Here is a 23,098-nt window from a genome sequence, read left to right on the forward strand (position 1 = left end):
TTCCCTGCAGTCCCTTGTTGCAGTCAACTGCAGCTACAGTAGTCTCATAGGAACAGAGGGGGCAAGGCACAGGAGAAAGGCCATAGTAAAATGGAATAAATCAATGGATTTTTCATCTTTTTACGCTGCAGATTTGAGAGCAGATGGATCTTGAGTAAAGGCTTGATTCTTTTTAGAAACATAATTTGTCTTTATCGATGTGGATTGTAGTCAAAACAGAGGGCAAACTGACCTAAACTCAGATTACTCAATTATTTTGCAGAGCACAGTCTACAGCTAACCCTTTAGTCCAACACTGATCATTAATTCCATAAATTCTAATTATATCAGTGTCATCAAACAAATAAACAATGTGCTACAAAAGAATGGGAGTGTTTCGAATGGAAAGAGCATCAATTAAAGCTGTTCTCTGATATAAGATTGATGTTTTTTTTAAATAATCATTACCTCAGGACATAATTTCTATTCCATTTTGTTTACAACTGTATCGCTGATCGAAATCACAGGGGAAACCCATTTTGGATTATCCTACTCTTATTTATCACAAAACAGTGTTTCTAGAGACATCCAGGCAGAAATATGTCATAATTGCATCTCCCATTCTTGTTTGCCAATTATGTGATAGTCATTTACATTAGAAAGTGTGGCATTTCCATTGCAGAGTAATGCAGAGTATCAAGCACCTCAAACTCACACTACAAAAACCCTTCCCCTGAAAACAATTCTGTGTAATTACTTGCAGATATTTGTCCATTTATCAGAAACCACACAAATGATCATTAAATCATCATCATCATGGGCATTATTAAATGCCCCTGCAGCATCCTTGAATCGCTATGATATGCTGTCATATGCTAAAACAGCTGGGGAACTACTGGAAAGAAAACACTGCCTGAAAAATATCTTTATAATTTGTAGTGGCACTGAGTTTTAGCACAATTGGTATTGCATTACATGCTGGAAAGTCATCATCTCAGAGCTGACAATATACCATCAACACCATATTAGTCTCAATTAGCAGGAAAACGTACATCAGCGGGAGAAAATATTCTCACGTTTAACATATTTTCTTGCAGTACAACGTGAAGACAGAGTGGCTCATAAACAAAGCAAATAACGATTGAGAGAAACATCCGTATATTTGAAAGGCGGATGTTATGAGGCCATTTGTTGGTGATATTTTTATGTATGGCTGTAACTTTGATTCAACGTCTGATCCATCACTCTGGCAGTTTTATAAATAGTCACACACCAAACTTTGAACAGAAACGCAATTTCAGTGAGTCAGACATCAAAGGTGTGCTAGATTTAACCAAGGCCCTCTGGTTATTATAACAATTGGTAGGTTGCACGATGAAAAAAAAAGTCATGGTCAAGGCAAGAGATTCAAATATTTTATTGCTCAGTCTGTCAAGCATGAGCTTAGTGAGCAAGGTTCCCTTGCCAGCTTCAGAAATTAACATCCTTAATCATTTCCTGTCAAAGAAATACAGTAAAATTCTAGCACTGATGCTTATCCTCCGTATCCAAACATAAAGACTTTAGGTGATGAGCTGCCATAAACAGGCAGGTGAACATTTATAGTTTTTGCACACATGAATCTTTTACAACAGTGTGACAGATGGACGGAATGAAAAGCAGATGAACGAGAAACCTTTTTATGTACAAGCCACTCTACATAAATGCATCTCAAAATTAAATGCTAAGAGGTTGGCCTTCGCAACACAAAATCTCGTTAGGTAGATGTCTATGCAAAAGGTTGTAACAACTAACATACCGTTTGGAGGGTTCTGGAGTATATTAATTATACATTTTGACAATAAAATCAGAAGAAACAGGGCAACAAAAAAGTGACTGTATCCATCTGGCAGAATAACAGAGATTATAAGTTTTCTGTGTTTAACTTCGTTCCTCGAACAACTTTCTCCTTCTTCACCAACTGCAACCAACCAACATTTTCCCGAGGCATCATCTGTTGTGCCCACTTGCGCATCCCATATGGCTAGATATATATAATTTAGGACATCATAAATATACAATCCCTACCCTCTTCTGCACAGACATGGGCATGAGGATCCAACAACACTTATCACAGTCTGTTGTGCTTAATAAATCCAGCAGGGCATTGAGGTTTTAGTGGAGTAGCGATGCTGGTGTAATGCCTGTGACACCCAGCTGTTAATTCGGACTGACAACGGGCAGATATCTGGCAGACTAATGGCAGATGGGCTTGAATCCTTGCTTTATGGAGATAAACTATACCCCCTCAGGAATGAAGGGGATGGAGGGGAGGGATGGGGGGGTATCAACGCTGTCTTCAGTTTAGTTTCTGGATTTTAGAGTTTATCTGAAGGGTGGAATACATTCTTGTTATAGCTGGACATCTGTGTCATTATCATAGCAAGAAGAAATGGTTGCCCTAGTTTTACTGTATTTGTACAATCAGCATAGGGATATATTTAAAATTACCATCAATCATGTAAAAAGGAATCACTACTTGTAGTTGAAGTTAGAGAGAAAAGTCTTCCATCTGGCCCTGTTTCAGTAGTAAAAGAAAATAATTATATCCCTGATCCACAGGAATAAGCTTGTCAGTTCTAGCTTTACCATTGCTGGTGTTGTTATTGTTGTTGTTGTTGTAGCATTTCCAGTGTGAATCTCCTATGTTCCAAATGAGCAATTTAGCATTAGATAATGTTTTACATCTGTCATGGACATAGAGGATGTTATTTTGTTACACACTTGTGGAGGAATGTGTGTGTGTGCTCCTGTTCCCTCTCAGTTTCTTCCAGGATTGTGACTGCCCTCTAATGGCCACATCAAGAAATAACACTTAATATTATTTATGATAATTAGGATTAATTCAGCAGTGATTGCAGCTGTGAAAGGCCTAAATAAAAATATGTGTACAATCCCAAAAGGGGGGATTTTGGTTTCTAAATAAAGCATGCAACTGCCAACACTGATTCTCTCCTGTCATTAAAGAAGTCTTTATTGCTCAGTGACGAAAGACAAGAAATTACACAAATTAGTCATAGCATACAAAAAAAAAGACAAGAAAAAAGAGCCAACCAATGAGAGCTGTCCCCTTGCTCCCACAGTTGAAAAAAAACAGCAAATGACGTGTGTCAGTCATCAACTTTGTCCCTACTCTTTACATAAACACATGTTACTCATACCCCGTTGGCTGGGCTCTGTCCTGCCTGAGTAGGAGGATCGCATATTGTCCTAGCACTATAGCAGAGCAGGTAGACGCACAGGAAGAGGGGAAACATGGTTTTTATGACTCTGCTCTGTCTGCTTTTACTGCGGCCTGGCTTCAGCGCTCTAATGAGATCTCCATTGGACGAGGTAGGTGGAAAGCCGCGGGTGAACAGGAGCACAGCGGTTACTGATTCCACTGCTCTGGACTTCTGCAAAGTACATTGAACTCTTCAACTTTAAGCTGTTTATCATCCTGTGAAATCCAACGACCTGCCGAGAGTCATAACCATGTTTTACTGGATTTACATGGTGACCACTAAAAAACAAAAAGCCTCAAAGTATTTTTGTGTTTTCATTCAGTATTTTGGGCCACAGATCTAAATTTAGTCACAAAGCATCTGTTTCTAAAGGAGCTAAAAACTGTGATATTGTTTGTTCCCTCCAAAAGCTATCTCGTCACTCCTCAAGTCAAAGAGACATAGTTTCCTCTCCTGATTCTTCTCCTGTTGCCTCTGGTATGTGTTCCTATGGCAGTATGAAGACATCAATCACAAGTATATTATGCACGCTATAACGTAAGGTAAATAAAAATAACTATATACACAAGCAAATCAATGGTGTATGTTACTGCGTTTACTTTTTGTTCTCAGAGAGTGGGCGGCTGCGTCGGTCAGCACTGATGCCTGATATAACCCACCTGGAACTGCTGGTGGTGGTAGGGCCTGATGTCCAGCAGGTCCACAAGCAGGATACAGAAAGATACATCCTCACCAACCTCAATATTGTAAGTCTGATCACAAACATACAGTAAAAAGACAGGTATCTAAGCAGCCTAAGTTGTATTGATAGCCATTTATACACCTTGAAACTAATGTACAAGGATAGCTAGTATAGGAGAAGGTGTTATAATGGAAACAAATAAAAAGCAACTCAAGTTAGAGAGAAAAATCATTTCACACGTTATATGCTGAAATGTTTCCAGAACCAGCTCTAGAGAGAGCACCGCAATACTATACTCCCATTACACTCTGAGCATCCTGAAATATATTAAACTGACTTATATATCAATTTCAACCCAGGCCTCAGAGCTGCTGAGAGACATGACCCTGGGCGCCAACATGCGGGTGCACCTGGTCCGCACGATCATCCTGTCGGAGCCGGAGGTAAGTGGCTCTTTGTTTTACTTGTGGTAGCTGCACATGTAATTTTGGTATTCAGCTAATTCTGTTGTCCAGTGTGACTTTGAATGTGTGCACCATTAGAATAAGCTTACATTCCTGCTACTACTGAATATAAGGTTATTCTGTAGAGGGTATAAATGTGGTGGATAGAAGATTAGAGAGCTAAGATGGAGGGAGAGAAGACCATTACAACATTCTTTTGGTTTTCTTAGCAGCGTCTGTCCTCTATTGTTACTGTCTTCCTTCTTCTAGCCAGAGATACAAATGTCTACCAACATCACCTCATCTCTTAGAAGTGTGTGTGACTGGGGCAGAAGGATAAACCCCCACAACGACTCAGACCCGCTACATGCTGATCTTTTGTTGTACGTTACGAGGTATGTCGGCGTGTACCTGGCTGTATTATAAATAGATGTTTACTACATGGACGGACGAACCATATTTTACAGTATATCTTCCATCGCAAACAGGTATGACCTGGTTTTGCCTGATGGGAACAAGCAGGTCAGGGGAGTAGCGCAGCTGGGTGGGGCTTGCTCCAGTGAGTGGAGCTGTGTGATCACAGAGGACACAGGCTTTGACCTGGGGATCACAATCGCTCATGAAATTGGCCACAGGTAATAACTGATTCAAAGAAGTGACATATCTGTTTTGAAATTTACATTTCAACTTATAAAACTCATTAGGCAGAGATTTCTTTTAAGTATCTGTGATTGCATATATAATTTCACCCAGTTTCGGGATCAACCATGATGGAGTGGGAAACACCTGCGGCAGGAGTGGGTTCATGATGGCTTCTGATGGAGGCTACAACAGTGTGGATCTGACCTGGTCCCCCTGCAGCAGACAGCAGCTGCTCACATTCTTCAGGTGGGCCAACCTGTGCAGAGCAGCTGTGCATGAAAATGTCTCTCATTCATCATGCAGACCTAGCACTGTTGAAAAGGCATTTCATCTATGAGTCATATCTAATTGTTTTCACCTTAGGTTCACATTTTGAGGATGTTTGATTTGGTTTTGAGTATAGAAAAATTGATGAAGTCTTTTGGTGTGATATACTGTAAGTATTTTGGGAATGACATGTCACATGCATTTGTGTTCCCAGTGAAGGGAAGGCTGGATGTGTGAACGACCTGCCTGCAATGGCAGGCTCCCTACAAGACTGGAAGCCTGGTCTCTACTATGGAGTTGATGATCAGTGTCGTATAGCTTTTGGTAGCACTGCAAGAGCATGCTCTTTCAGCAATCCTGACCTGGTAAGTCACCTGTAATAGCAGCTTAACACCACCAGGTGGCATTTCACATCAAAAATAGACATTATTATCACATGTCTAGCCTTGTTTTTAACATTGGTTTTCATTTTCATCAGCCAGTTTGTCGTGTTCTGTCCTGTCAAATCAACCCTGATGACGACAGCTCCTGCAAACGTCTCCTGGTGCCACTGCTGGACGGCACAGAGTGTGCACCAAACCAGGTACTGATCTGTGATGAGTTAGTAATTCTGTATTTTCCCAAGTGTCATTTTTTACATAAAGTAGGCATAAGCATATTTGTTATGAGGTTCAATCCTCTCTTGCAGTGGTGTCTGAAGGGGCGCTGTGTGTCCCCAGAGGATCTCAGCTCCTCTATGGTGGTGCATGGCTCCTGGTCGAGCTGGTCTGAGTTCTCCCCCTGTTCACGGACATGTGGTGGGGGAGTCACTCGCCGCACACGACAATGCAACAACCCAAGGTAGCAAATGTACTGCAAACATCAGTGAAACATGGTGCTGAAGTGCCATCATTCTTGACAACAAATAAAATATCTGTCATGTCTGATTTTCAGACCTGCTTTTGGAGGGAATGAGTGTCAGGGTCCGGATATTGATGCTGAACTTTGTCACCAGCAGGTAAGTTCAAACTGGTTATGTTAACATTGGGCCTCCATACAGTAGGTCAATTCTGTTTGCTTAGTGGATCACTGTACCAAGAATTGTCCCTCGTTTTAATGATTTTTTTTTGTTAGTGATTCGCAGCCTGTTCGCCCATAAGAGGCCTCCAAAAATACAAGTATTGATGGGATGACTCAGATAATTGGAGGCAGACAAGTAATTTAAAAGTGAGACCATGAGCTGGGGGCAAAGTGAGCAGTCCTTCCAATCAATTTTAGATGAAGAGAAATGTACTGTTATGTATGCCTCTGCTACTGTTGGGTGGTGGTTTGAAACACTATCATCAGGATGCAAAAGTTAAACATTCCTTGTTTTTCATTTTTGCTGTAGCCGTGTGAGCGCACCCAGCTAGATTTCATGGCAGAGCAGTGTTCCCAGACAGACCTCCAGCCCCTTTACCTGCTACCAAACACTGTCTCCTTCTACACGTGGATCCCTGCTGTAGGTTTTGCACAAGGTGGGCCTAAAGAAAACAGTTTTTTTTTTTTTTCATGTGTAAAATGATAAAGACTGTATCTCCAGTATTTTTCCTCTCTCTCAACTGTCCTTGTCATAACCAGGGGATGAGCAGTGCAGATATATGTGCCAGTCACATGGAGAAAACTTCATAGTGAGTCGTGGCTCTCAGTTTGTGGATGGGACTCGCTGTGAGTCAGACAGTCCGCCTCCCTTTGGCTCTACAGCTGCTTGTCTAAGAGGGAAATGCCAGGTAGAGATGACTCAACAAGACCAAACATGCCAGAGAGCAGATGCAATCTTACTTCCTCACACACCTTTTTTTTTCTACACTCAGTCTCTCACACACCTTTTTAAATTTACTGTTTCTCTCTGATCAGCTGTTTGGCTGTGATGGTGTGCTACACTCTGGGAAAGTGAGGGATGTGTGTGGGGTGTGTGGTGGAGATGGGTCGTCCTGCAGTTTGACCTCTGACTCCTACACTGGTGGTCAGGCGCGAGGTAGCAAACAACAGTGTGTAATTATTGAACACATTCAGTGACAGAAAATGAATTAACAATTTTTTGATAATCAATTAATCTTTTAAATCATTTATTAAGCAAAAGTATCACATACTCTCTGATTCCTGCTTGTCAAATGTGATGGTTTGCTGTTTTATTTGACTGTAAATTGTTGTAAATTGACTGTTTGCCAGACAAAACAAGCAATTTTAAGATTTCCTCCTGTGTTCAAGGAACATAGTGTATCATGGGCAGTTTTCACTAATTTCATACATTGCACAGACAAAATGCTTAACCCTTTAATTGCAAAAAAAATCAATAGATTAATCAATAATAATAGTTCAATATCTCTAATTTCTGTATTGTCACAGCTATAGTTAGAATCCAGTGCTTTCTGTTTCAGAGTACACCACCTTCCTCTCTCTGCCAGTGAATGCCTCACAGGTTCATATTGTAAACAGGGCACCTCTCTTCACTCACATGGGTGAGTGTCATCACTTTACAAGATATTTATGTTTCTACAATAGGTGTAGCAAAACAGAAACTTACGAGTTGTTTTTGGCGTTTGTGTCCGCAGCTGTCATGGTTGGGGATCGGTACATTGTGTCTGGAACTGGCACCATGGCACTGAATATGACTCACCCTTCCCCACTGGATGATAACCGCCTAGAATACCGCCTTCACCTGACCCCTGACCTTTTGCCCGCGATGGAGGAGCTGCTGCTGCCTGGACCGCTGAAACAGGACATAAACATACAGGTCAGGAGAGGCAAACAGACTGACTAAGACAGGGTTGACAGTTTCACATGTATTTCCCGTGTGCACAAATTTTACACTTATTTTTCTCTTTGCAGGTCTATCGCAAATATGGAAAAGAATATGGCGAGAAGACAAATCCCAACATTAGTTACCACTACTATGTACCTACCAGAAACAGTGACTTGACAGGCATCACACCTAAAGGCAAATGGGTCGTCTTTACAACACCCTGCTCTGTCTCCTGTGGATTAGGTAAGAAACTCCTAATCACAAGTCTGAAAAGCATAAAAAAGAACACCCAATTTAATACAATGCTTTCTGCAGCTGATGCTCTTATAAGTTCACAGACTGGTTGCACATTATAGTCTCAGCTTTTTTATTTTAAGAGCCAGCAGCTTTCACAAATGAGTTCCCAGAAAGGAGGTTTTTGTATAATAGTGTGCAACAATAATGACCTTTTTGAGCAAGCTTTTATCCTGTACTTAGTGTCTCTCTGTTGTACGGACTCTAAAGTGTTGAATATGCCCAATTCATTTCATCATTGTTCTAATTTCAGATGTTTTCAGTAGGAAAATACCACCAAATGTCCACTGAACTGATTAACGGCATGATCACATACAGTACAGTTAAATGCAAAAATATGAAACTGTTGTTTATTATGCAGTATTTGTTTTTTCTTTTCTTTTCTTTTTTCTTTTCTTTATCCATACATGCTGTTCGCTTGTAAATATCCTCAACTGCAACTCCTAACCACACAATTAATTTTTTAAATATTGCAATTAAGTCTTGTAAACGTTCCCCTTTGCTATAAATGTTCACAGTAAAGCCATGCAACACTGTTAAGTCTGAAATGTAAAAAAAAAAAAAAAAAAACTGCTCCAGAACTCAGGAAAAACCATGGATAATTTAATTGACAGTGTACTTTGAGCTATTTTTTCTTTTTCCGATTTTTTTTTTTTTTTTTACAGGTATACAGAAGCATGTATACGTCTGTGCAGATGAAGATACCAACAGCCACCTGGAAGAACACAACTGTGAGACACCTCTGCCACCTGCACCACTCCATACAACCTGTCAGCTTTCATCCTGCCCCCCAAGGTTAGGTTCACACTCATCTCTGTTTCATTCCTTTTGGACTGACATACACTTACAGTGCACAACAATTGACTGACTGAATTGAATAATTGAGTTTTACAGGTGGGATACAGGGACATTTGGGCCCTGTAGTGCCTCCTGTGGCGGAGGAGAGAGGGTGCGTCCTGTAAGATGTGTTCAGAAACATGGAGCTGATGAGGTGAATGTTCCAGATTCTGAATGCCCACCTGATACAGCTCCAAACGCTGTTGAAAAATGTAACCTGCAACACTGTCCAGCCAGGTATAAAGTCTACACTCTGCTGTTGATCATTAAGTGTATTTATTAAATGCCAAGTGCATCGATCAAATACCTTCCTTTGACTGCAGAATATGAATGGTTTCAGGTGTTATCCTGCTGCCTCAGTTTGAACAATATTAGCATTTGTGAAATAAATAGAGTTTTCATGTGAAAACCCACTTCTGTGTGTTCACAGATGGCATGTATCGGAGCCAGGGGAATGCTCGGCAGTGTGCGGGCCAGGAGAAGCGAAACGTGTCGTGTCATGTGTTCGGCCAGAAGCTGGTCAGGATGTTGAGGTGGATCAAAGTTTTTGTTCAAAGCAGATCAAACCACCTGACTCTGTACCCTGCGTGGTAGACGTCTGTCCCATTGGGTGGGAATCTAAGGGAGAGGTAAAGGTGAAAATGACTAAAATTTTATTTACTTATTTTAAAAATGTGAAGCGTGTCTAAACATTGCTTTTCTTCACCAGGACCAGCCCGTGCTAAAGTCTGGTTTGCTGCCACGCTCTAGACAAGATCCTGTATACGTGTGGAGCCCTGTTATCAGCCAGTGCTCAAAGACATGTGGCAATGGTAAGTGAAACATTTTTTTTATTCTCTACTTTACTTAGAAACAGCAGGTCCTCATCAGATACAGTCAACCAAAGCCTGATGCTTATGTAGGAACCCTGCAGGTGTGGTTTTCCTGTGTGGACCACCAGACCAGACTGGGGGTGCCAGACTTCCACTGTGATGCTTCTACTAAACCTTCTCCTCATTCCGAGATCTGCAGCACATCTCCCTGCCTTCCCATGTGAGATACCACAGTCTCATATTTGCCTGTAGCATGTACTATACTATCCAACAGATGACAGTAAGCAGTGAGATATTTTTAACAACCAGGTGGCGCTCTAAGCAAGGAGTCTGCAGCGTAACGTGTGGAGGAGGGGTGGCCAACAGGGTGCTGTACTGTGCTCGAGAAACAGAAGGGGAGGAGGAGGTTGTGGAGGATTCAGAGTGCAGTGACTCTCTCAAACCCACAGCAGTGGTTTCATGTAGCACCCACAGCTGCCCAGCAAGGTAAATCACACACAAACACACACACACACGTCAGAAATCAATTTCTGCAAAGGCAAAAATTACCTTACCAGCACTGTCACTTGTGCAGGTGGAAGGTGTTCAGCACGTCACCCTGCTCTGTGTCCTGTGACTTGGGTGTCGCTCAGAGGATTGTGTCTTGTGTCCAATTTGTCCACGGCAAGGAGAGTGTGGTGCCAGAGGAAAACTGCCATGCAGCTGTCAAACCAGCCACCACAGTGCCCTGCCTGGTGCAAGTCTGCACCTTCAGGTGGGAGGTGAAGCCATGGAGCCAGGTACATTTCACAGGAGAAAGAATGCATTAGAATGTGAAGATAAGATATTGATGAATATATATTGATTATCTGTTAATCATTTAAAAAACTTGTTAATCATTCTCTGGTTTCAGCTTCTCAAATATGAGGACCTACTGCTTTTAAAATCACTGTTAATTGAATATCTTTGGGTTTCATTTTATATTCCAAACAATTCATCATTTCCTAAAGAAAATTAACAACAAATTAATCAACATTTGGTTGCAGCCATAGATAAAGACAAAGAATTAACAACAGCACATAAAGTATTCATGCAGATGGGTAAGAAAAAAATTGAAAGAATATTTTTTCCCATGGTAGTTGAGGTATCAGTCTTATCATTTTTCCTATTATTCAATTTCTTCATGTGTGTTAAATAGATACCAGTCATGCTGATGTTTTAGCTGATTATCTTCAAATTATATTATTTTCATCATATTGTAAACTGTGCTACTGTGGATTATTTTTTTTACATTTTCACAAATCCATTGGATTCAGTTTTTTTTCCATACAATACAAAAATAATTTATCGGACTCTTCAGGTCTGGAGGTTGGTGAGGTTATGCAGGGCCGACTTTTCAAACTAGTCTAGACTTAAACTGCATTATCATACAATAATAATGTAACACTGACAGAAAGTAATGCAGAACCAGAGAAAGCTTCAGAGCTAAAACACAGATACGCTGTTGTGGTCCTTTCAGAACGGTTTGTAAACAACTACAAGGAGGACTCTGAACTCGTAGACATACACCCCTGTGCTATGGTAGTTTTCCACCTGTCCACAATCTACCTGAACTCTGTTTATTGTGTGATATGTAATATTGATGGCTGTTTGTGCATGATGTTGCAAACACTGAGACCTGAGCTTACCTACTGTGTTGTGTTCTTCTCCAGTGTTCAGCGCCCTGTGGATATGGGATCCAGTCCAGGGCTGTGTCCTGTCTGGGCCCCTCTAAGCCTGTGCCCCTCAGCCCTCTGCTTTGCATGCACATGCCCAAACCCATTACCATCCAGGGCTGCTACGTGGACAGCTGTGGAGATGTGGTGCCCACATCAGATGTGGCCTCTGACACCACCGCTGCAATGCAGACTGTCGAGACGGTTAACCTCACAGAGGGACCTCTCCTGTCTCCCACTCTCAGCCACAAAGATACAACACTGCACCGCATGGGCCATCTTCCTCCAAGTCCAACAGAGGCCATCACCCTCCCACAGACCACCACGACAAGCACCCCAACCCCTAAAGGTATAAACACTTTGACTCCCTACCTATTCTCAGTAAGAGCTGAAGGCAGATGCAGGATTAACATAACAGTGTGTGCTCTTTTCCAGGCGCATGTGGACAGCTATTCCTGGAGGAATCAGGCACAGTGGATTTGAAGGATGTACCCAACCGCTGCACAGTGTCCATAGGTCGACCCCTAGATGAGGTCATTCACATCAAAGTGGAATCCAGCTCCTTGAATTGCAGAAAAAGTATGTTTTTAAACAAACCTAGAGAATGTTACTTCCCAGGCCATAGCTATTGCACCAAAATAAATGTCTGTGACTCTATGCATGTGTTCTTGCAGAGGAGTATGTGGCATTTTTTGACCGACTGGCATTTGTGAGGAAGTGTGCGCAGGTAGCAAGTAGTGAACTGATCACTAGGACTAATGTCCTGCTGGTTCGTCAAAATCTGCTCACTCCTGGGAATGGGATTGTGTTCACCTACAAGTCACAGAAAAACACAAAGAGGAGCCACTATCAGGGTAAGACTGTGTATCGTGTCATTGGGTGCAGAGCTGGGCACAAGAGTTGTACTTTTTTAAGGCACAAAAGATATTTTGTATGTTGTTTCAAAAGATATTTATATCCACAGATATAAAAAGGGTGATAATTAATGAAAGCTTCAGTTGCTTTTCAAAATGGATGCATCTATAAGTAAACTGAGTCCCATGTTGGAGCCTCATGCAACATAAAGGTTCAAAACGGAAACTATAGAGATGTATACAATCGTGTTAACACTTGCACAGTCGAATGCTATCCAATACAGAAGCTCTGCAGTGTGAAGCTTTAAATGCTACAAACTATAGCATAAAAATATCAAGGAAATGAATCAGCAGCTAACACAATTTCAACATATGTTCAACATTTGGACCTTCACAATTGAAATACTCATTGCATTGGACTGTATTTGACTGTTGAGGCGTTCATGTGTTTTGTTTCCCCCATGTGTTTACTGAAGATTAAATACACCTTGTCTTTGCCCCACAGATTGCGACATTCAGCTGTTTTCCCCCAGCAGCGACTTTGAGAACCCAACAACGTCCAGCACTAACCACACCTGTCGAGTGCTCATCAATGCACCTCCCTCTGTGAAGATCAGAATCCAAGCGCTACACATAGGATTAGTATTCAACGCCACCAACTCCCAGTCGACGTACATTATGGTGCGGACAGGCTTTTTAACTCGTGCTGTTGTTGCAATACGGTGCATGCTTGAGAGGAAAGATGTGCAAATGTAATAACTCCAGCAATATCTTTTCTTGTGTTTCTTGTTCAGATCCGGGACATGGATGTCTTAAAGACCAATGTATTTAAAGGCCAACAGCTCTTTCAGTGGCACTCCTCTGGAAATATGGCTGAGATTGAATTTCATGGAGACTACCTGCATTCCAAAGGAAGCTTCAGAGCTGAATATTCCTTTATGAGGCTTTGATACTAAATATGAACTATCTTGAGGAGGTTTCCATTTATATGTTTAACAATTTCTTAACGTTTTTGTAACAGCCATTAAATTCAGTTCTGTTAAGTAGAAACACTGATGCTTTTAAACTTGATTTTCATACTTCCGTGCTAATTATTTTGACCTGAAATAAATAATAAACAAACCAAAGCACTCAAAATCTTTAAGTCAAGTGATAACAGTGTCATATTGAAGACTGCACCAGGAACTGGTTAAGTATAAACAAGGAAAGAAAAATGTATACTATTACAATTAGCAAATTATGTTAATTTAAAGTTTATATATATATATATATATATATATAACACAATATATTAAAATATAGAATTTCCATCATAGAGAATTGCTTATCATCTCAAAGGCAGTGTATTAACCATCACACATTCCACTTCCCACAATCCTGTGATAACAGGTTTCCACTCAGCTCCAAAACACTCAGTACATTGTGTGTCTATGCCAGCGTGGCACTCTGCCACCGACTCCAGCACTGGTTCAGTTGCGGCTCCCATACGGCCCAGTGGGACATAAACGCTATGCCAGGCTCCTGTGTGGGATCACTGCTCGGCGGTAGCTGTGTCTTCCAGGAGAGCTCTCATGTCCAACAGAGCATCCTCTACAGCCTGGGCAAACTTGGCAGCGTTCGTCTCTTCACAGCTGTTGAAGGCCGTGATGGCGATGTTGATGTGCTCATCCATGGGATTGTAACACACTCCATAGCCATCTGGCACCATTGGACCAAAGCACATCACACAGTCTGTCTTGGAGCCAACCTTGGACATGGAGACGAATAGAGATGAGGGCAAATACTCAAACAAACAAATACGACAACAAATAATTATGTGCTCAGTAACTGCTGATTTTCTTAGATGCCATCATACCTGGCTGGTGGAGAGATTATAATGCTGAGCCACAGCAAAAGAGGTATCCATGAATATCTCAGGCATGGAGGTCAGGTCTTCAATACCCTGCATCTTCAGCCCGAGGAGATGTCTGTCTATGGCTTGTCCATGAATTGCCTAAAAAAGAAATGTTGAATGTGTAGAGCTGATTTTAATGAGATGGTTTCAGGAAAAAAACACTTTGACTTTTATATTGATGAATTCCAGATCTCACGTTGTACGTGTTGTCCTTATGTGTCTGCACAGCCCTCTGCAGCAGCGCAAGCCTCTCTGTGTTCTGTTGACAGTATTTACTGTTCAGTCAGACAGCTTATGTGCCTTAAATTGTACATTTATTGTGAAATTTTAGTTGTCCAGCGGTACCTGTTTAGCTGGGTCTTGCATTGCCTGGACGAATTTAAAGGAGTCTACAGTCGTTGCATTGATTGCATCTGTTCGCCCATATTTAAACATTCGTAATGATGCACTTTCATATGTAGAGCAGCAAATACTATACATCCTGGAAATCAAAAAACAACAGAGGATATATGATATAGCACACTTAATGTCTAGGATCTTTTTTTTTTCAAATTTTTTCAAGTTAAAGGAAGGTTAAAAGGAATTTTGTTATATAGAAGGTAGTAGGACACCCCCCTTGTTTTTTCTTTTTTTTTCTATTGCTATTTACTTATTTACTTATTACATATGTATCAAGTAGTAGTTTCGGGCACCTAAGTGAGCAAAATCTTTTCCTCTTAATATACTGTATATTACTTATTCATTTATTTTTTACTTATTTATTTATTTCTACTTTTTGTGTGTATTAAAGGTTTAAATAAAAGACAAAAGGATAATTACTTGAGTAAATACCAAAAATATGTAGAAAAGATATATATGAGAGGAAATTAGTTAAACGTGGGGAGGGGTTGAAGCTCACTGGATACTCATCAGCCATGTGCTGCAAATGCCTTTGAGTTACTTTAAAGAAAGCGTACCAAATTTTTTAAAACCTCAGGATCCATGTGATTTGTCATACATAGAAAACAAGAAGCTACTGATGGGAGGTAGTAGCACTAATGGAGGTCAGGGTAAGGATTTTTTGTTTTTTATAATTTATTTTGTTTGTTTATTTTTTCTTCCCTCTTCTTCTCCTTTCTTGGTTGTTTGTGCTGGTCTCCACAAAGGGAAGTTATAGGACTTGGTTCAAAGTAACCTCACTTAATGTAGAGGGGGGGGTGATATAATATTTCTCCAAGAGACCCATTTATCAAAAGAAAAACACATAAAACTAGAAGAACTTGCTGATGCTCAAGATTTTTCCTCATCTTATTGCTCTGAAAAACATCCTGAAAAAACATCCTGTTCCATGTTAGAAAGATTCTTACAGATAAGGATGTGGGATATATTTTAGTTAAGGGTAAAACAGAAGACATAGAAATAACATTGTTAAACATATATAATCCACCAGAGCAGAGAGCAGAATTAATGACCAAAATTATAACACCGATTACTTCAGAGCCAAAGGGGACAATAATAATTGTTGGAGATTTAAATTTGATCATTGATCCAAAATTAGACATGTCAATAAAACATAGATGTTTGGAGAAAAAGAGAAACAGACATGTTTGGAGAACCCTACATCCCAATGAGACACTACACATACTACTCAAAGGCCCATAACAAATATTCTGGACTATATTATTTTTTTATGTATATCTGAGAAAAAGTAAAACAAATTTACTAACTACTTTACTAAACTAGTTGTACTAAAAAGTAAATGCTATATTGGCAAAATAGATATTGGATCAAGCTGTAATATCTATGGAGCTATTATTGGCAATAGAAAAAGGTGCATCATGTTGGAAACTAAACAACTCTCTTTTAAATGACACTGAATTTAATAATAACAGTAATAAAACAATACATCGAGATTAATGACAGTGGAGAAATCTCCCCTTTAATGGCTATTATTATAACTTTTCCTCTTATAATAATAAGGGGGGGGGGTATATAGTGCAGCTATTTTAATGATATTTCCTTTTGTTCTTTTTTGAGAAATTTTTAAAGACCATTAAAAAAAATTCTTACCTGAAGTAGGCAAGTTGAAGAGCCATTTGCACAAAAGCATCTGGACTCAGCTTATGTTGCTTTGGCACATTTTTTCCAAAATGAGAAAACATCAGCACTTTCACATCTAAGTCATGCACCATTCTAGTAAAAGAAAGAAAATAGTAAGTTACACAGCATCAAAGCTGAGACAATAATAATAATAACAATCATGACTGCACTTCACATACATGTTCATATTTTGTTTGGCTTTCTCAATGTCTCTCTTGACCTCAGGTGTAATGTTAAAACGCAGTTTCTGAGGCGCCGCCAAGGGAACCATCGGGGAACGGACTATTTCAGTTTTCTGCCTGTTGAGAAAATGTGAAACAGTGAGTATATCTGGATTCATTTGAAAATGGACAAAACACTGATCTAACAACTGAATGGAACTTACATGTATTTAACAACGTAGTCAATGAGAAACACGATGGGTGGACCCTCAGCAGGTGCATGCTCATACACCAGTCCACATGTACCGTCTTCACCGACGATGAACTGAGGATGAAGTGCATTCAAATTCTCAACCAGTGTCAATAGTCATGTTTATTATCTTACATGTAAAGTCATTTGTCTCAAACTGACCTGTAATGTCTTATCGAACCAGCGGTTGCCGCTGTTCCAGCGAGCTCCTCCTCCATGTAGCATCTGGGCAGCCACGCGGCTCTGGTACAGCTCATCTGACACACGAGGCATCGGGGCATCCAAACAAACCGTAAAAATGCTTTTCTGGATGGCACGGACTGATTCCTTATTCGTCTTATCTGAGGATGAATAAAATGGCCTTAAAGATCTAAAACATATTTTATGTCAAATACGCTTTATAATTCGAAAATCTTTCAAAATGATAAGTTTTCATCCCTCCCATCCTCACCCTTGATGAGGTTGTTGTAGGCTTTTCCCCAGGTGTTGCGGTGCTGTGATGTAAGGATGCCAATCGGCTCCTTGTTAGTCTGCAAAGAGGAGTTCCAGATCTTCTCCAACTGCATGTAAATCTGGTCGACTGTCAGCGGGGTGCCATCGCTGTTATACACATCCAAGACAAAGAACTGGGGGGCAAAGCCACAGAGCCAGTATTTCTTTAGCCACTGCACTAATGATAATGACATTTCAAAATTAGCTTATGTTGAAACATCTTGGTGAAATGTTGAGGATACAAGAAGGAGAAGAACAGCGGTACCATCTAGAGTACCTGGAAGTTGTGGACCACAGTGATGTGAGTGGGAGGCGTTTTTCCGATGGTATGGTTTACAACAGTGTCTCTCTTTGGACCAGGGATACGACAGGAGGACAAGATCTGGTAATACTGATCCATACACAGCGGCTTCCCACTTAGGTACTCTACAGGCAGGGTCTTACTGTGACACAGCACCTCAAATTATCCATTTGCAGATTTGTAAACCAACTGCATGTAATGATGACAATGAGATTTCTGTTACAACAGTATGATATTTGTATTAATTTCAGGCACACTCACGTGTCAATCATATTTTTGAAGTCCAACACTCCTGCAATCAGTTTGGCAGCAAATCTGCAGAGGAGATATAATTGTTATTGTCAACTCTATGATGTGCTCTTGTTTATTTACATACACATCCACCAGCTACTAACACAGCATTCAATTATTGGTTATCAACTCTGAATGGAGACATAAACAAGTAAATGTCAATCTAATTGTGTAACTAGATGACAAGTGATGAGCCTATTGTACCATGCATACCTAAAACTCTAGCAGTGGCTTCACTTGTGTATTTCTCTATGGGGCCACCATGTTCACTTCATATCCCATGGGTCACAGTAGTCAAAAACAGCTGAGCAATGCTATGGACAGCCAGAGCTCTTTAAATAGCCGGCATGTGAAGGAAAGCCTGTGCAAAGGTCGGCTTGAAATTCCAGCTTCATATGAGCTTGTTTATACTGTACTTCAACACAAAGTAAATCACTTTTAGAAACAACTTCATGAGTATGCTTATAATTAGAGACTGAAGGATTATAACTCACATTGTGGAAACTGACAGCACACATTAAAAGTACTGGCTCTTCTTTTTTGTGATTACAGAGGTGTTATTTAGTAAGAGCTTTGCAACTGTGGCTGCTCCTAGATATAGATCCTGCTTTCTCACCTCATCTGTCCTTGGCGATCATGGAAGAGCATGCGCGGTAGGACGACCCCTGGGCTGGTGTAGACCGCTAAAGGCATACGGCAGTCTAGATAGGCTGACTGCATCCACCATTCTGACAGCTACATAAACACAGCAGTAGTCAGGTAGCAGGATATAATACATTTGCATACATTACTCTATGCAAACATACAGATGTCTGAGACAATAGATCCAGATATACTTCTTTAAAAAGACTTTACATTAACTCATCATTAAACTACTTCAAACCGTAAACTAAGCATGAGTTTGCAGAGTCACACTGATACTCTCATGTCTCCCCCCACTGGCCAGCCATGAAGACCTCACTGCAAAATGAAAAATCAGTCTTACTGCATTTAATTACAAAGGACCTTAGTTCAGACTCAGCAGCACGTAGGCTTAAGCTTATTTATTCAAAACACTTTATGACACGCTGACACCCTGCTACATAAAAATGCTAAATAAAACCAAATATCTACCCAGTTGTCTGTCTTGCGTGCCCGTCGCTCCAGGCCTTTCTGCAGCCTTCCCCCCACACCACCTTTGAGAAATTCCTCCACCAGCTTTCGAGTGTGCTCCAGCTCCTCCTCGCTGACAATGGGCTCTAGAGAGGCCAGGTAGCGCTCACATGTCTGCTTCAAAGGCGGCACAGGCAGCTTAGGTAAACCCTCCTGGTGCACCAGGGACCTCTCTGGGATCTGTGTTACTGGTCTGACCAGACGACATGGTTTCGCCACGCCTGGCCGCAGCTAGAAGACATGAAACTGATAAACACAAACTCTCCTCTGCTTTTACAGATTACACTGGAAAAATATTACACAAGGAGAGTATAACAACTAATCTGATCAAATTTTGTGACTGACTACATGGCCTCACTGATGTTAAAGTGTAATTACTGACATTTAATCTTACTAATAATCTCACTAGTTGAGCAAGAAGATTAATTGGACTACAGAGGTCACTGATGCTGCTTCACAAATCCAGGTGTCAACATGTTGTTAAATATTAGGTGTGTGCAATCAAATCCTCAAATAGTAGATAACTCAGTGCACATGACTTCAAGATCTAATTTCCTATTTACAAATACATATGCTTTACAGTAAGATGATTAAGTCTGTGAAAATCAACAGCAAAACAACTGGGCAAAGAAGTCGTACTATTTGTTTGGACCCACTGGTGTGGGCTTTGCCAGCTTATAAATAGAGGGTTGACACAGTTGAACCTTTGGAATGGTAGCTAAAACAAACAGACATGAAAGCAAGAAATCTATCTGGGCTCTCATGCTCACTGCAGGTTATCAATATCAAATCTTTATCTGATATAATGATAAGATTTTAAAAGAAATTTGAAGAGAATGCCATCAAATTTATCATGAATGTTTATAAAGTGAGAAACGTGTGGAAGTACAAATGCATTTCGAAGTGTTGATATACTTAATGGGAATAATTTTCATTTGTGTCAAGTTTATAGGAGTACAATAAAGAACTTCCGGGATAGATTTTCAAAATAAAAAGATTATGACCACCTTGTTTTGCAGCGTTATCATTATGTTTCAAACAATACATGTCACAACAAAGATTATAAAAAGATAGATAGCCCTGAGGAGGACCTCTGCTGTGGATAAAACTACCGCTACAGTGCTATTTCCGATGTCCTTATAGCTGCATGCGCTTTAAGCTAACGTTATGCTATCGGCTATGCTAGGCTAACGTTATGTAAAATGTCGGAATAAGGGGCTTCTAAAACGCTCTACAATAATACCCGACATTAAAATAGAGTACCGGACATTATGGCAGCCTACTGTGGCGAAACATGATTATATTTTAACATAATATTGTCACATTGTTGTTGTCCTGTACAGCGCCCCACCCCCTTCACTCATTCTGATGCCGTAAAACTAAACGTAACGCTACAGCGTTTGTTATCACGCACTTAAAATAAATGTAAAACAAGAGACTTACCACGGCTCTGACAAAAACACCCAACATCTTGTCAGACAGACGCGCTAAGGTCTCTGACTGTCCCGGCAATATAGATGGGAAATCCTCGGGCAGTCATGTCTCAAGGACAAGCAGACTGTCTATTCTCAGCTGTCCGCCCCCCCTCGGACCCACCGAGCAAAGACAACTGCGAGCTCCCCGCTAAAAGTCCTTTTTTTCCAAGTGGAGTTTGGTTCGTACGTGACTGCAGTTTAAACTACTGCACACAAAATCTTTCTGCATTAATAGCTGCCTCATTTCATTGACGTAATAATTTTTCTAGAAGAATTAATGGATACCAGTGGTCCATAGGAACCATTAGTAAACTATTATTCGTTTGTTTTGGTTAGGGCAGAGTCACAAATGATATATTGAATTCTGTAGGAATTGTAAAACAACAGCAATTGAAAATAAATCAATAGAATAAAATACAAGGTCACTATAGACCCTATAGATGCATCGCCTATCTATTTGCGCACTTAACAAGAGTATAGTGAAATAATTTATCAGAAGCAGAAGTTGCAATTTATAAAGCCAACACATCAGTGTTTTTAAATGATGTTAGTTTTATTGATGAATAAAAGCAGTCCCTGATATAAATAATACATTTACAGAATGATACTCTGCGTTTGTCTGGTGCATGAGGCTGCACAGATCTCTACTAGCCACATGATGGAGCTCTTCAAACATCTTTCCAGAGAAACAGCGTTAACTCATTTCTTCAGGAAATACAAACCAAAGACAGACTCCAGTATACCCTACAACGAAATCACCAGAAAATAAGGTGTAAATGAAAGGTACAATTAATTTATACTGTGTGGAGAAAATTAGATTAATTGGCTTTAGAAATGTTACTGTGCAAAAGTAATCCGAAATGGATATGATTGCTCTACATAATCACATTTCATCAACATTTTTCAATAACAGAGGAGAGAGAGAATTGCAGTCGTGTCATGGTTTATTTGAAAGCAATAAAATAAAATAAAGCGATACAAAGAAAAACAATCATACAAATCAAAATGCTTCGATTGCTCTGGTCCAGCCGCTGCCTGTCAACAGTGTATGTTTTAAACAAATTGTTTGAGCGGCGAATATTTGCTCAAGGTCCGTCTGCTGCCAACTCACAAACTCAGATAGTCCACCTGAGCCCAACACTGAGATCAGGTTGGAGATGTTCGTGCTGTCCAACTGCTCCGAGTCTGAATATGAATCATCATCAGTCCTCATTCTCTTACATGGCACTGGCCCAAAGTCAGGCAAATAAAACTCTGGATCAACAATATGATAACTTGTGTCCATCTTTCGCTTTTTAGCGTAGCACTGCGCGCCCTGCGGCTGTTTTGGCTGCGCGCAACAGTCTGAGTGGAAGTATCCATTCGTGACAGTAGTCACCACATGCGTGTCCAAGTCCAGGACAGTCTTTTGGTTGGCTTGTGTGTTTGGGATAGGTAACTCCCAGGAGGATTTGTCTGCACAACTCCAACAGGCTTCCGAAACCATGAGGTCAGAGTCATTTGGTGAAACCATTGCGCAGGCAGATGCGTCTTGGTGCGCCACCTCTGCAGGCTGGCCGTTGGGCTGGTGCGCTCCGCAGTGCCAAGTGTCCGACTCAACCCCAGTAAAGTTGCAGTAGAAGTCATCGGCCAACTCCGTAAAGCTCCCTGTCAATTCGAGGTATTCTTGCCTTTCGCGGACTGTAGCTACGTCCTCATAGTGATGCGTCCTCTGCGTTTGCGACAAGTTTTTGCTCATATAAAACTGCCTGGCGTTTCTCAGTACGTACGTTACCAGTAAGTTCTTGTGGAGCTTGATGCCTCCTCTCTGCGTCCTGGAGCTTTGGATTTTCCTCAAAGAAATGGAGATCAGATTCTGTGCGTCAAATGCACACTCCATCCTCGACCGGGCCACCCTTTCTTTCCTCTCAGTCTCTCAAAACGTTTGTTTCCTAACTGGAGAAATATTTATGTCTTTAGTTGAGATTCCTACTTGATTCGTGTAGACTGTGTCCATAGCGCTCCATGTCTTCCCAGTAAGGGCATGGATTTGCAACTCTCATCTTTCCTTGCCACGCCCTCACGTAGACATTGTCCAATGGGAGGGAGGCGGTGCTTCTGTTATACGCAAATATCACTACTAGCCTCATTCAGAATGCACGTAGGAGCGGGCATGCTGCATTTCACTAAATGTGTTCTGAGCTTTTTAAATCTCAGTGCGGACAAAAATCACCAGACTTTACTGTCCATGTAGCAAAGAAAAGCAAAGAAAAGAAAAGAAAAGATAAGATAAGATAAGAAAAGAAAAGAAAAGAAAAGAAAAGAAAAGAAAAGAAACGAAAAGAAAAGAAAAGAAAAGAAACGAAAAGAATAAAGTGAAGAGAAACAGAAAGAAAGAGAGGAGTAGAAAAGAACGGAACATAGACAGTGATAACAATAGAACAGAATGAATGTAGTAGAGAGAAACAATATAATATAGCAAAGAGTAACAGA

General features: G+C 40.6%; 3 protein-coding genes across 5 annotated transcripts; 1 reads left to right on the forward strand and 2 right to left on the reverse strand.

The window, feature by feature from the left end:
* The first annotated feature begins 3,194 nt into the window (after nucleotides 1-3,194).
* adamts13 (ADAM metallopeptidase with thrombospondin type 1 motif 13) lies at nucleotides 3,195-13,659 on the forward strand. Of its 3 annotated transcripts, none has more exons than XM_022752167.1 (29): nucleotides 3,195-3,351; nucleotides 3,653-3,758; nucleotides 3,855-3,988; nucleotides 4,284-4,367; nucleotides 4,638-4,762; nucleotides 4,856-5,002; nucleotides 5,121-5,255; nucleotides 5,491-5,641; nucleotides 5,755-5,859; nucleotides 5,965-6,116; nucleotides 6,210-6,273; nucleotides 6,646-6,772; nucleotides 6,876-7,024; nucleotides 7,152-7,272; nucleotides 7,676-7,756; nucleotides 7,850-8,031; nucleotides 8,127-8,283; nucleotides 9,000-9,129; nucleotides 9,229-9,408; nucleotides 9,602-9,800; nucleotides 9,881-9,983; nucleotides 10,074-10,203; nucleotides 10,293-10,469; nucleotides 10,558-10,762; nucleotides 11,675-12,026; nucleotides 12,113-12,256; nucleotides 12,352-12,531; nucleotides 13,037-13,212; nucleotides 13,326-13,659. In XM_022752167.1, exons 1-29 carry the CDS (start codon nucleotides 3,274-3,276, stop codon nucleotides 13,479-13,481), a joined length of 4,230 nt encoding a protein of 1,409 aa, XP_022607888.1. In that variant the 5' UTR covers nucleotides 3,195-3,273; the 3' UTR covers nucleotides 13,482-13,659. The 3 variants fall into 3 exon arrangements, with proteins under 3 accessions (XP_022607888.1, XP_022607895.1, XP_022607898.1); XM_022752174.1 differs by having other exon boundaries at nucleotides 3,653-3,719; nucleotides 13,326-13,658; XM_022752177.1 differs by lacking the exon at nucleotides 12,352-12,531 and having other exon boundaries at nucleotides 13,326-13,571.
* crat (carnitine O-acetyltransferase) lies at nucleotides 13,658-20,757 on the reverse strand. The gene is made up of 14 exons (XM_022752188.1): nucleotides 20,595-20,757; nucleotides 19,113-19,382; nucleotides 18,616-18,734; nucleotides 17,970-18,023; nucleotides 17,685-17,850; nucleotides 17,367-17,541; nucleotides 17,078-17,256; nucleotides 16,890-16,990; nucleotides 16,684-16,803; nucleotides 16,475-16,597; nucleotides 14,771-14,906; nucleotides 14,622-14,684; nucleotides 14,387-14,524; nucleotides 13,658-14,278 (listed from the first exon to the last, which is right to left on the reverse strand). The coding sequence occupies exons 1-14, from the start codon at nucleotides 20,619-20,621 to the stop codon at nucleotides 14,063-14,065; spliced, it is 1,887 nt and encodes a 628-aa protein (XP_022607909.1). The 5' UTR covers nucleotides 20,622-20,757; the 3' UTR covers nucleotides 13,658-14,062.
* Nucleotides 20,758-21,552: 795 nt separating this feature from the next.
* Nucleotides 21,553-22,640, reverse strand: LOC111230326 (immediate early response gene 5-like protein). The gene has a single exon (XM_022757024.1). The coding sequence runs from the start codon at nucleotides 22,503-22,505 to the stop codon at nucleotides 21,627-21,629; it is 879 nt and encodes a 292-aa protein (XP_022612745.1). The 5' UTR covers nucleotides 22,506-22,640; the 3' UTR covers nucleotides 21,553-21,626.
* Between the last annotated feature and the right edge of the window lie 458 nt (nucleotides 22,641-23,098).

Source organism: Seriola dumerili, unplaced genomic scaffold (assembly GCF_002260705.1).
Source record: "Seriola dumerili isolate Sdu_G_001 unplaced genomic scaffold, Sdu_1.0 BDQW01000017.1, whole genome shotgun sequence".
Taxonomy (NCBI): Eukaryota; Metazoa; Chordata; class Actinopteri; order Carangiformes; family Carangidae; genus Seriola; species Seriola dumerili.